Consider the following 14,116-nt stretch of genomic DNA (forward strand, 5'->3'; position numbering starts at 1 on the left):
TGTGTGACCTGTAGTATCTACTATCAGGAGAGCTACATCTAATGTGTGTGTGTGGTTTATAGTGGGCTGAGATTCTCAGCTGGACCTGTATATTCCTGAAAAATAAAAAGAAGATGAATTGCATAATGAATTCAGTAACTTGCAGAAAATAGCATATAGAAAAATCTATACAAATATACCGAAGGAAGAAAATGCCATTGGGTCCTGGTCGGGTCGTATTGTTTGAGTTCAAGTACAGTACAGTGATCCTGGTATTATTGTTACATGTGTTTGGTCCCTAGGAGACGAGCTACTGCAACAAATAGCAATGAGACGTTAAGATTATTAGTCAAAGGAAGAGATTTTTGATGTAGTTTCACAGTCTCTATCTGTCCTTTGCACACAAAATCTGCAGGTTCCTGAAAGCATCTTTTTTTTTTCTTAGTAGTTTACAAACTTCATTCAGGTTTCATTGGCTGTATTCGCTCGTTCACTCTGGGAATCATTTTCTCAAATCCTGAAAAGTTTCTTCTTTTAGAGATGTGAGATTTTCACCTGACAGCAGAGGGCAGGACAAAAGGAAAAAAGGCTGTTTGTGAGAAGGAAGCTCTTAGGAGAATTTTGCACAGTTTGGTTTACTAGGTGACATGATGTGACTGAGAAGTTTACTGAGGATATTCCCCCCAAAAGTGTCAGTATCAATGGTTTAATCATAGATAACCAAACTAAATTTAATTTGAAAGTGTGTATTACCTGATACTACAGCAGGGCTTCCTGCTTCCTGCAAACCAAACATGATTTGTACTTTGCGGTCAGACAGGACCTACAGGTACAACCTTGAATATAAATGAAAGCATGTCGATTAGATTCTCCCTTAGTTGCTTTTCTAAAGGAAAACACTTGAGGCTTTTTTAATTGTAAATTTGTCTTACTCAAATTAAAATAAAGTCTTTGTCTGCCTCCTCCCCAGAGTCTGAGGACTTCTTGCCTGCTGCCCTGTCTTTGTCTGGGTTTGGAGATTGGTCCTTGGACTTGAAGGAGCCGTGATCCTCAGAGTTGGCACGAAGAGCACTGGGTCGCTGAACAGAGTCTGACACAGATCCCGCCCTCACTGAAAACAAGAGAAAGAGAAGATTTAAATGAGTGTTGATAATGCTCAGAGCAAAGGGAAGAAATGAGTAAACTACGGAAATGATCAGTTGTTTTTAAATATAGTTGGATTTTTTTTGGTCCATGTAGCTGTTATTAAAAGGTAACTTTGGTATTTTTTTAAACTTAGAACCCATTTTCTCATGTTTGTGTCTAAGTGGCTAATGGGAACAACCATTTTTCAATTTGGCCCCGTATTAAGCAAGTCCGTTGCAGCCTGCAGCAGTGGAAAAAGGCTGCAATGATACCTGTGAGCAATGGGAATAATTTAATATACATATGAAAAACAACATGGCTTTTATTAAACTTCTACTGAGGATCAACAAAACCAAGAAACCAACGGTTTCAAAAGAAAATTCTCATGTGGCTAAGAGCAAGAATCATGCTCATGAACATGAATCAGATGTGTGTACCTCTGACAGGCACCAGAGGGTGTCACTGATCACATGCAGTAAAAAAAGAAGGGAAGAGATGAAGAGAAGACAGTAGACAGGAAGGCTAAAGAAGATGAAATAACATATAAAAACAACAGAAGGAAGGGAGCAAAGACAGCCGGACAACAATCACCAGGCTGCCTGTTACATAATAGATAATACCAGCCAAAAAACTCATCTTAACAGACTGGAAGACGTCAAATCCACCATGCTTCAGAAACTGGCAGTGTGAACTTGTTCGGGTAATTCACATGGAAAAACTGTGATTTAATCATCCAAAATGCAAATATTAAAGGGAAGAATGTTGGGATCCTCTTTTGCAATATCTGGACTCAATGAGTGCATTTGGATGAGGACCACATCTGGATGTACATATTGACTGGATGTTTTCCCCATTATCCTTTATAGTTTTCTTGTACCTGTGTACTCTCATCCGTGATTGGCTGTGTCTGATAATGATACATGAACGATATGTATTGCTGTGTGCTTTGTGTATTAACTCTTGACTATGCTGAATTAAGGTGTCAAGCTCCCTCTTCCATGTGTATGTGTGTGTGTATGTGTTTGTTTTGGGTTTTGGGTAGGGATTTTTGTTGGGGTTTGTATGTCCATGTTAATATACATTATCATCAATAAAAATAATATTTTTGACTTAGGATCAGCTGTTCAGTTCTCTGAAGTTAAAATTCTGTTTCTGTTAGCATTAACACGACAGCACAAATTGGCTACGTGGAGATACTAAAAAGATTTTGACAGTCGTATTTTGCGACCCACCATCCTGAGTGGTTTTGATGGCTGAGCCTCCAGTCTGGCCCTCTTTGTCTTTCTCTGACATCGTCCTCTTCAGCGTGGGAGGAAGAACTGTGACCTTAGGAGACAGACCTCCACTGCTGGGAGAGTCTGAGCTCTCATCTGTCAGGAAATGAATATTATGTCATGTATCATACTTCTTACAGCAAGACAAAGATGGAATCGCTGCAGCAACAGTGTGGCAATCAGATCTAGTGCTCGGACTTGTACCTATGCTCCTGCTGGTACTGCTGGTCCTCGGCTTCAGTGGAATGGTGGGCCGGGCAGCCAGAGCTGGCTTTGCTCCCTGTGGCACCGGTGGTTTAGGACTTATCGGTCCCCCAGGGGGACTTGAGGAGGAGGTAGCCCTGATGCGAGGCGCTGGGTCGGGTTTGGTGTCACCACGAAGAGGTGTCTTCTCTGGAGAACCAGTTGGAGGTTCTGATTTATTCATCGAGCCACCGGGAGACCTGCTCTCTGAGATGATGGGCTGGGGCTTGGCTGCTGACACATGAGGAAAAATAAATATAAAAAGACATGAAAAATAAAGTTTTAATCATGCACACAGTGATTTTTATGAAATTTATGGGTATGAAACCATTTACCTGTTGCATTGCTGTCAGGCCTGTCAGGGCTGGAAGACTGGAGGAGACACAAGGACAAAACTTTGGATTATTACATGTGTGGCTTCAGACTATTAAAAACAATTTTCATCTGATCACTCAGATCTATGACATGCACGTACAAATAACTACTATTGTATAAAACATTGTACACAATCTTAACACCTTTTTGAATCTCACATATTGTACACACTGCAGTCAATTTTACAATCGGTATATGTTTAGTTTCAAGCTTTTATTTTGGCAGTAATTGGAGAAGTGTTGAATGTACATGTAACACTCAAACAGAAGGGGGCGCCTTTGTGTTAGAAAACACTGAGGAGACAGCTCACACACCCAGGCTTTGTGTTAATGACCTGCTTCCTGAATAGCTCTCTCCATTTTACCTGCATACACAAAGACACACATAGACAAGTGTACACGCACGCACCCATGCACACACACTCTCTCTCACACACACACACACACACACACACACACCTGGAAGCCAGCCAGAACAAGCAGATGGCAGGAGAAGCTTTAGTGCCACTGATACAAGGTCAGAAAAAACCCTAATGCCGCAAACACCATAAACCTCTTACAGTACTACACACACAGACACACAGACACACGCACACACACACACACACTGTAAGGGCCCTATTATCATCAAATCAACACACTTACAGGTGTTCACAGCGACTCATTTAAAACACAGATACATACATAGTGTGCAAAACAATTATGTCCCTATTAGACTAGGATTTGTGTTATCGCACTAATTCTGCTCCCTCGGAATCACTCTAGTATCTATTTCAAATAAATAAAAGCACTCCTTTATGCTTTTGAGGAAATGAATAAGTGATTGTAAAAAAGGGGGCACTTGTAGTTTAAGGCATTTTGGTGAATGTGGGAATTTTAAATAGGTGAAATATTCCCATGACATTTACGTCCTGCCGTGAGTCATGATAGGAGATTTGCATATAAGCCTCCTCTCTTGTCTTCATTCTGTCCATTTGCCGCTCATGCCTTCATCGCTCCCACTCTGCACTCCCCTCCTCCTCCTTCACCTTGTTTTCTGGCTGAACATCACAGTTGTTTGTGACATGTTGACAGGCGCAATGACTAGCCTGAAGATAAACACAAGTCTCAGCATCTATGTACGTGCACGCGTGTGTGTGTTTATGCATAGATGCCTCTTATTCTGTGAGGTCTCCCAGCTGGATTTCACAGTTAGCGAGTGTTAGCAAAGCAGCCTTGACAAGTGGAGACTGAACACCTACAGCGCTTTGTCCCCAAAACATAATCTAATGTTGTCCTTATTTAGAGAAGCATCTCTCACTGCTGCACCACCATAAACCGCATTTTCGTAATTTATCTTCAACTGTGACCTTACTGTGGAACTAAATAATAACTAAAAATAGATTAAAGTAACAGTTCACCCCCAAATCAAAAATACATATTTACCCTCTTTCCTGCAGTGCTATTTATTAATCTAGATTGCTTTGGTGTGAGCTGCCCAGTGTTGGAAATATCTGCCATAGAGATGTCTGCCCTCTCTTGAATAAAATGGAACTAGATGGAACTTGGCTTGTGGTGCTCAAAGTGCATCTACTGCTAGCTCACCTAGCACCACAGAGCTAGCTAACGTCACAGCTCAGCCGAGGAGGATGCTAATAATATTTACATCTTGGGCTGTCACAGTAGATGCACTCTTCCTTCTGCATAGTGATATGATTGGTGGGCATAATTTGACAGAACTACTACTCACAGAAGTATTTGGAGTTATCTGCTGTCCATATTAAAGCAACAAGTGGCTCGGCTGAAGCTTAAAAAATGGAGTTAAAATCTTATTTTTTTCACATTACAGTAGTTTTTTTTCCCCATTTTATTGTAGTTTACTACTGTCACTTTCTTTTTGTTGGGTCTTCTTTTATGCCATGTGTGCTAGTCTTTGCAGTTGTTTTCTATGCAAAAAGGAAATCCTTTTGTAATTGACAAAACAATATTAATTCAATATTACAACAATATTAATACTCATTTGTTCTGGAGCTTTTATTCAAATCACATGGCTGTCATCAGAAGATTGAGGTTGCTTAGTTGCTGAATTGTAGATGAATTGATGTGATATGGTAAAAGTTCCCAAAAAAGCAAACAAGTCGACCCTGAGTTGAGTTTTTTTCACAAACTTCTGTTCACATGTAATAAAATGACCTGTAGAAACTCACTTTGTAACTGCCTTGGTGCAGTATATACTATATTCAATGTGGGGTCACCATAGTTACATTGTCTAGGCTTGATTCAGGCACAAAAGTTGGGCCACATATTGCTCTGTCCCATAATTTACCTTCTTTCTTGTAATTCAGTGATAAGTTATCACTCCTCCTCACCTTGTGTGCTCTCCTCTCCTGCTTGGCCTTCATCTCTGCCAGGAGGCCGCTGCCCATCATCTGCAACCCTGGGTACCGCCTGCCTCCTTGAGGACTGCCCCTGCCGTCTGAACACTCCCAGGGCTCGTCTATGGAGTCTGGCGTCCTCAGCTCCTCTGAGCGGTCTGAGCTGCTGCTGTAGTCTGTGGGCTGCGAGCGGGTGGAGGCGTCTCTGCAGTACAGACAGGAATAATAATGGGATCAGGGGCAGACTGGTACACTGAGACTGATTTAGTGGGTGATCTTTTGGTCTATGGCATAAAGATGTTGAACTATACCTGGACTTTGGCTCAGGTGCTGGGCTCTTTAGTGCCACCTTTGGAGAGGAGGGCTCCTCAGGGATGGAAGCTGGTGTCGAAGCTACAGAGGCTGAGGCTGGAGGGGTCGCCTGGTTTTTCTCTGACTTATCTGATTTGTCCGATTTATCAGATTTGTCCGATTTGTCGGATTTGGAGGAACGTTTGATGAGGTTAAGGAATCCACCTTTCTTCTTCTTCTCTCCATCCTGAGATTCAGAACCCTTGGAACGTCTGAGATGAAACCGAATGAGAAAAAAAAAATACTTAAGAAACTTAAGAAATAAGATTCAAATGTACAGTCCTTCATAAACAAAATAGAAAAATAAAGTGTAACTCTTACTTGGAATCCATCTTGGTGACTTTTGTAGAGAAAAACTCGTCCACACCTTCATCCACCCTTCCCATGAGGCCGTTCTGCTCCCCATCCTGAGATGGAGTACTGTTGATTTGCTGAAAGAGGAAGTTGAAGAATCTGACATCATGTCTGGACCATCTGACAAACGTAGTATTTGCTTTATAGTCTACACATTTCGTGTCAAGCCTCTTTAGGGCTACTACTGTCTCGAACTGAAACTGACAACTCCAATCAGAGCTGCTTGGTTTTACTCACAGGTATTTTGCTGGAATGTGTTTTCTTGTTCCGGCGGGGTCGCAGTTTGGTGAAGTGCTGCAGTTTCTTTTCCTCCTCAGATGGCAGCTCCACTATCGCTCCTGGAGGACGGTGCTCCAGTCTTGGCAGGACCTGAGATGGAGTAGGTGGAGTTTGGGATGAAGTTGAAGTGTCCTCCACATGGATAGGGACGTCCTCCAGGGCCTTGTCCAGGTCAAACTCCATCTCTGTAGATTGGACAGCCATTAGGAGGTTTGTAATTAGATACACACTGAATATTCACGCATACTCTCACCTGTCATCAGGTCTACTTAGCATCAACATTAAGGAATTATTCAAAAGACCAAATACATAATGATTAAAACCAGCTGCCCTAATCCATCAACTTTTTATAGTATGAAGCAAAAAGATAGGTGCTATTTGTTTGGTTGTTTTATTAAGATCCCCATTAGCTTTTGCATAGCAGTAGCTATTCTTCCTGGGGTCTTCATAATTCTTCACGCGACAATACAAAGCACACACACATCTAAACAAAAACACACAATACAAGCTCCAATACTGAATCATCACATCCAGTGAATGTTGTTGGCACACTACAAAATGCCCTGACCCTCAATGAGAAATACTAATCCTTTGATAGGAATAGTCTGAATTCACCTCCATGTTATGTTATTCCAATACAGCTTAATGTCATATAGAATATAAACAAAAACAAATATATAATTAACTGCTCACCAAAGGCACGAGACACTGGCCGCAGCATTCTGCTGTGGATGCTCTTCCTTTTGGATTTAGGAGTCATCTGAAAACGAGCACATAAATCAGATTACATGTGTGCTAATTGTTAACAAAATATCAAAACTAGAATTTCTACAATTCAAGACTGGCAATGGTTTAAGTATGATAAGCCATATTCTATGACAATAAAATATCCCAGGCGAACAAATGACCAAGCAATATGTTGGAAAATCAGACAACTTGTCACCAACAAGCAAAACTCTGCACTACACTAAATTACATAGTCTGTTAGGCTGCACTACGACCAAACAAAACATTATAATTAATAAGATATTAACTTCTTAATATAAATATTAACAAATAGAAGATATTATCTGCACAGGGTTTCCTAATCACATCCACATTTCATGTATTATGTTTTCCTTGGTGCAATGGTGGCAGTGTAAGATAGAGTAACACAAATTAAATCTAATCTAATCTACATAATCTAAATAGAGACAGGGACTTGTTATGTTTCAACAACATTAACAAGGTAAACTGGTGAATTATATACATTTTTTTATTAATCATGTATATTATGTGTGTAAAATGCAAAGCGAGAGAGTTGGGGCAGCGGTTGTGGCTGTGAAAAAACAACTTATTGCACTGTCTTCATACATCAGTAGATCGTACACACAGTAACACTTGCTTCATATTATATTGTACTGTGATCAACATTTATAAGGTGGTTATGACAGACGTAGTGCATTGAGTGGAGAGGAGCAGTGCAAGGTGGCTGGATGCATTAAGAAAAATATACATTTTCAAATATCTGTATTCAGCAATGCAAAGTAATTGCAAGAGTGAGTGAGTTTTTGGGCACCTTTTTAAAGTCAATCACAGGGATCAAATGTCTAAATACATGAGGCTCTGTGTGCTGTAGAGACAGCTACAGCACAGAGAGCTGTATAGCAGGTTGGCACAGTGACTAGAGACAGAAAAGGGAAAGAACAGCGAGATGAGAAGTGGATGAAAGGAGAGTGTGGAGGGGCAGTCTGTAAGTACTTACACTGCAGCACAAAATCTCCATGGAGCAAAGGTGAAAAGAGAAGGAAGAACAGAGGAAAAGAAGATTGAAGAGGAAGAAAGACAACACACAGTAAAGCCCAGTGACGACAAAAATGAAAGAGAGAGCTGTTCACGTAAAACAGGAGACAGTAGAGGTACAAAAAGGACAGAGAGGGGCGTAGGATGGAAAGAGGAGTAAGGCAACAGAGAAACAGACAAGACCAGAGACAGAAGAACATGCAGCTTCCTGTTGACTGCAGCCTGTGTTTACTGTACATCACAACTCTCACACATGATTACAGCGATTTGTGTAATACAACTAAATGTAAGAGGTTACATTAAATTATTATTTTTTGTAAATTCATTGCATGAGAACACCTGAACTATAATTAATTAACTAAATAACGGACAGTTAAAACACACATTTCCACCTAAACCTACCATGCATGTCTCCAGATCCTCCAGCCTCTCAGCCTCCAGTATCTCTGTCGATGCCCGCTTGGGAATCTTCTCCTCTGGGACGTCAAGATCCACCGACTCCTGCTGCATCAAGGGGCGACCTCGCCTCACCAGATGGTCCGCCTGGGAGGTGGAGAGAGGAGAAGAAACAAGCAGCAGCAGAGGTGATGTAGGAAGAAGATATTGGTGCAGAGAGGAGAAGACAGAAGAATAATTGAGGACAGGCAAGTGGAAAGAAAAGGTGAACAGAGAGAAAAGAAGTGATAAAATGAGGAATTGACAGAGGAAGGTGAGGATGAAAAAAGGATGAAAAGGAGATTTACACACTGCTGCAACTTACAGAGATCTAATTAACAGCCACTGTGAATAAATCACTGAGCCACCTGAGAGCTTAGCTGACTTTAATCTTACCAGAGTGAGTTGGGAAGTGGAAAGAGCCTCCAAAATCTCATCAACGATGCGATCGGACAGGAAGGATGCCAAACTCAGCTTCACCTCACTGTGATGGTGGTCAGGTAGCAAAGCAAGACAACAGACCCAAACAGAGTTCAGTCATTTGTCTGTGAAATCCATAGCTGACATTTACAGATACACATTTCAATTTAATACACACACACACACACACACACACACACACACACACACACACACACACACACACACCTGATCTTGTTGATAATATCCACCCCAGACTGCTCCAGGAGGGTTTTGGTGACAAAACTTTTGGGTACGACCATCTTGGTTGAGCTGGCCTTCATTAGCTCTGGACGAAGACTGCTCCTCTTCATCACATGGGGACACAGAGACTCTGCTACGTCCATCATCGACTCCAACAGAGCCTGGAGGGAGTAAAGATAAGAGGTGGATGGATTTAAACTTCAAAAGAACACTTACATTTAGCATTTCTTTTTTTCTGAAATTGGGGTTTCCCCATTTTATTATAAAATCTGGCATTTTTTTATTTTGTTGATTTTATTTTGCTTGTAACTTAGTTTTTAAAAAAATACCCTATAAATAAAGGTTGTTTGTATAATATATAAAATAAAGCATGTTTAAATCTTTTTCTTTGATTTAATGTTTTCCGTTTATCGCCTGTAGGTGGTGCCTATTTCCCATTTATTACAAACTGCGTTAACCACAAATACTGCACATGATATACTTTGAGCCCTTGTTAGAATTAGATTCAAGTTCTTGGCCCAAAGGAAAACACCACGTAATTATTTTTTGAGTATAACTGTTTGGCAGGTACTGGCAGGTAAAAGTTCAAAGCCTACCTGTAGCTGCTGGTCCATGACATTAGTCACCTCTCCAGCCATAGACTCCAGTTTCTCCTGGATGGGTCCCGCTGACGAGCTGTTCACCTCCTCTCTGGCAGCTGATCCTAAGTGGTAGAGGTGAGGGAGCAGCTGGGGAAACACAAAGAGGAGGACAGAGGATGGATACAGGGATCAAAGAAAGGAATCAAAGAAAGGATGTCGATAAAATCTTTTAACTCACATGCACCAGTGAGACCTGTATAAAATGAGTCTCTCCTCACCGTTTTAGAGTTCCTGGCATCTTTGATGAGGCTCTCTGCTGACCTGACGTCCTCCAAGATGGCGTCTGTCTCGGAGTTTCTCAGAGAGTTCAGGTGGTCCTGCACCTTCACACAAATCCTGTCAATCATCTGGAAGACAAAAACAAGATGTAAGACTTTGTGTTTGAAATGTCAAAGTCGTTGAACCATAACTTCATCGTCACAGATTCTAAATGTAATAGTTCAGACATAAAAAAGGACGAAGCAAGTGCAATAACGTCTTAATGTTGGTCCCCCCCAAAAACGCAAAATGTATTGCTAAATTCTATTTTTGCCAGAAAAAAATCACCTACCTCTTCTCTCAGGGCTAGACCAAATACACCATTGACAATTACATAGAAAGTTACTGTAAAGTGAAGTTAGTGCAACTTTGTATTGAATGTCCTGTTCACTGTAAAGATAAAAAGCGACTGGCCAGTTCACTCAGTGTAAAAGTCCATAGAACAAGGCAGGCAGGCAAGGCAGTACAAAAATGTATCTGAGGCACTCAGACTGTAGTTAAAAATCCTTTGCTAATACATGGATAACACACGTGTTTCAACTAGAGAGTCTGCATCAGGGTGCAAAATGCTAATGACAAAATAACTAGTCATACATTTCTTACATTTTTCTGGTGTTTCTGCTGCTTTATGTGCAGGTTTCTCACAATATATAAAAACTCCTATTTTATTTCATAATTATTTCCTTTCTATTCATTTGGCATTCAACCCTTTTTCTTGTTAATCAATGTGTTAATTATTTATAGTATACATTTATGTCATTTTCATTTGCAATTTCTGTCAGTGTGTTTTTTTGTCTAGTAGGACAAAACCAATACATCATGTGACCTGTGTCATATGACCCCCACATGAGCTCTTAAATTGCACATCTGTTTCCAGTGCATTTTACACCCTGATGCAGACTCTCTAGCTGAAACGCGTTGGTTATTCATGTATCAATAAAGGATTTTTAACACAGTCAAAGTGCCTCAGATGCATTTTTGGACTGCCTGCCTGTACCATGGACTTTTACACTGAGTGAGCTGGCCAGTCATTTTTATCTTTAAGTGACTCTTTGTCCCATCCTTGAAGAGCACTTGATTTTTTTTTTTTTTTTTTTACAACTAACTACACAGAGCCTTAACATAATGCAGCACTACCTATTTTTTCTGTCCTATTTACTGTATTTAGTACTCTACAGTCTTAGTCACTCTATAAACAATTATAGATTAAGTTTGAGTCTGTTTACACACCTGTTGTGTGGTTGTGGTCACGATGCCCTGCTGCAGCCGATAGGCCTGCTCCTGTAGGTATTTTCTGGTTTCATGGTTCCTGTAGAGATAATTCTCAATCTGGTGGGGCAAACACAAAATCACTGTCATGATGATGTCAAACAGTCTGTTATTTTGTTATTCACATAGCGTGTTTTCTACACTATACAAAACCTGTAACATCAATACAGGAAAGCTGGAGGAACCTATGAGAATTCTTAACATACCTTCAGCAAGGCATCCTCTGTTTTCTCGGGGCTGGCCTTCAGAGCCTGGGAGGCATCGATGATGGGGATGGGCATAAAACGAATGGTGAAGTTCCTGAAAGACAAACAGCCAGAGGACGTTATTATTCCACGGTTAGTTCACATTAAAGAGGAAGGGAAAGAGACAGGGACGTGTGTAGAGATATACAGACAAAGGGGCACACATGGCATTTCAATAAACGCAGAGGATAGTGATGCACTTGAACACACACATATCATCTAATGCAATAAGATGCACAGTTCAGGGTTTGTAATTGTTTTGTGAAGATATAATAAAAAGCATACACTTGATGTATTACTTTATATATGAAATTATGATGTAAGAAGTCAATATCTGCATATTTCATTTATTACAAAGATAACTTCCTGTCATTAAGCTTACTGAACCATGACGTACATGGTAATTATATGCCATGGCACAATCAGCATATTGTGTGTGTGTGGTGGAGACCGAATTACATGTTGCCCTGCCCCTCAGCTGCTCTCACATTGGTATATTACAGAGCAATGAACTGGTGCCATTAGAGAGGTTACTGATCCTGAAATAGAGGTCACCACACAGTATTAATATTCATATTATGATGGCGGAAAAGAAGGAATGACAGGAGAAAGAAATGAAGACAGCAGAATGGAAAGCAAGAGGCAGAGAGAGATTAAAATGAAGGTGTTTGGAGGAAAAAGAGAAGGCACGAGGCTAAGTCAGATGATGGTTTAATACCTCAGAGGTGAACTGATTCATCTGTACTCAGATATGCCTGGCTGCGAGATAAACACATGCACACAGTGGGGCACCGCGCCAGGCAGCACCGTGCCACAACTAATGAAGGTTTGACTTCTGCATGAACCCGCCTGCTCTCTTCCCTCGTCTCTTGAACTCTCAGATCTGCTGCAAACATGACCTACAAACTACTCACTCCATCAGCACCCTAAAATACGATTGCTTTCAATTCAACAAAAATGCTCCTTGAATGTTACAGCTGCAACAAACAGTAAATTTTATTACTGATTAATCTGCTGATTGCTTTTTCAATCCATCGATTTATGGTGTGCTTTATGATTTAAAATAACATGTTTTGTTTTTTTTCAGTTAACAGTCTGAAAATGAAAGATATTGAGTTTACTATCACATAAAATGAAGAAAAGCAGTAAAAGATCACAATAGAGAAGCTTAAACTTGAAAATAGTTGGCATCTTATTTAAAAAAAATAATACAGATACAGATACAATACAAATTCTGTTGTCTATTGACACCATTGCATACATGTAGGACAAAATCATCTGTTTGATGCTGCCACATCACATCTACACTGCACTTATCATTTGATCTTATTTCTATTCTCAAGCTTTACTTGAGGTCCTGTATGGCCTTGAAATGCACAGTATGTCTGTAATGGTTGAAAAGGATTCCGACTATAACTTTAAATGCTGAATAGACTATAGGAGACTCTTTAGAATTTCTCATTTCACTTGAAAATGTCTCCTTGCACATATTATTTAGTGGTACTAAACGTCTGGAGTCACCTCTGAAGAACATAACGTGAAGCATTATGAAAAAAATCTGACAAAAGAACACAAGAGACATGAGGAAATTGACTGAAGGATGCAAACATGCATAACACACACACACACGTACATACACACACACACACACACCACTGCACTGCTAGAGCACAGGAGCAGGAGAAAAAAAAAGAGAATTGTTATTTCAATAATGCAATACAGAGACTCGGAGGGGAAATGGGTAGATGTGCTGCTGGGAGAATATGAAAAACACAGAGAGAGGAGATGAAAGAGGGGAGAGAGGTGGATGTACAGATGTGTCCCAGAAGCAAATTTAGTGGGATGCACATGTCATTTCACATGCAGAAAATGGAACACTCAGACAGTAGACAAAAATCTGATTTATTCGGTCCCCACTTGTACTTTTGGTCTCTTAATCTGTTCTGCTCCCTCGTCCTTTCCCTCCCTCAGCATCTTTTCCCCCGCTGTTGTTTCTTTGTTGTTGTATTCCCTGTGTCCCTGCGACTGTCACTTTCTCCCCTCCCTGGTTCCTTCCTCTCATCCTCTCCTCTTCTCTTCTCTTCCCGTCTAAAAACACCTCAAGGTTTCCTCCTGCTCGGCACATATCCAAATGACACTTAGGCTGCAACAGCTAACCACACATCCATCCCTTCAGGAGCTTTCATGTTGCACATCAGCGTATGTATACAGTTGGAATAAAGGTGTAAAGAAGGGCTGGGTGATAAAACCATGATAGAACATGATAAAAAATGTAACAAATTTTCGATAAATGTTTAATGAAATTAAACCACACATGCGCCTTAAACACTTGTTGCCATAAACCATTAAACAGAAGAAGAAGAAGAAGAAGAAGAAGAAGAAGAAGAAGACAGAAACCAGCCACCAATGCTTACTGTCACCAAACTAATGCCTAATTTATGACACTTTTGAAGAATGGCGCATGCGACAGAAATTACAAAAAGGCAGTTT

General features: G+C 40.5%; 1 protein-coding gene across 5 annotated transcripts in view; it reads right to left on the reverse strand.

The window, feature by feature from the left end:
- Window positions 1-406: 406 nt before the first annotated feature.
- The window catches only part of LOC125893543 (F-actin-uncapping protein LRRC16A-like), an 88,535-nt gene continuing 74,825 nt past the window's right edge, over window positions 407-14,116 (reverse strand). Inside the window, exons 23-40 of one of the 5 annotated variants that reach the window (XR_007449897.1) lie at window positions 11,588-11,681; window positions 11,343-11,441; window positions 10,073-10,201; window positions 9,810-9,941; window positions 9,199-9,374; window positions 8,947-9,034; window positions 8,518-8,658; window positions 7,027-7,093; window positions 6,292-6,518; window positions 6,022-6,131; window positions 5,661-5,912; window positions 5,344-5,554; window positions 2,957-2,993; window positions 2,583-2,855; window positions 2,337-2,474; window positions 912-1,090; window positions 733-815; window positions 407-534 (exon numbers count right to left, since the gene is read on the reverse strand). Coding sequence is in view for 3 of the 5 variants with exons in the window: in XM_049584272.1 (XP_049440229.1) it covers window positions 912-1,090; window positions 2,337-2,474; window positions 2,583-2,855; window positions 2,957-2,993; window positions 5,344-5,554; window positions 5,661-5,912; window positions 6,022-6,131; window positions 6,292-6,518; window positions 7,027-7,093; window positions 8,518-8,658; window positions 8,947-9,034; window positions 9,199-9,374; window positions 9,810-9,941; window positions 10,073-10,201; window positions 11,343-11,441; window positions 11,588-11,681 (2,353 nt within the window). In the remaining 2 variants the exon portion in view is untranslated. Of the gene's footprint in view, window positions 1,091-2,336; window positions 2,475-2,582; window positions 2,856-2,956; window positions 2,994-5,343; window positions 5,555-5,660; window positions 5,913-6,021; window positions 6,132-6,291; window positions 6,519-7,026; window positions 7,094-8,517; window positions 8,659-8,946; window positions 9,035-9,198; window positions 9,375-9,809; window positions 9,942-10,072; window positions 10,202-11,342; window positions 11,442-11,587; window positions 11,682-14,116 lie in introns of all 5 variants that reach the window. The other 4 variants (XR_007449896.1, XM_049584272.1, XM_049584274.1 and 1 more) reach the window with 4 other exon arrangements.

The sequence above is a fragment of the Epinephelus fuscoguttatus genome, linkage group LG8 (assembly GCF_011397635.1).
Source record: "Epinephelus fuscoguttatus linkage group LG8, E.fuscoguttatus.final_Chr_v1".
Taxonomy (NCBI): Eukaryota; Metazoa; Chordata; class Actinopteri; order Perciformes; family Serranidae; genus Epinephelus; species Epinephelus fuscoguttatus.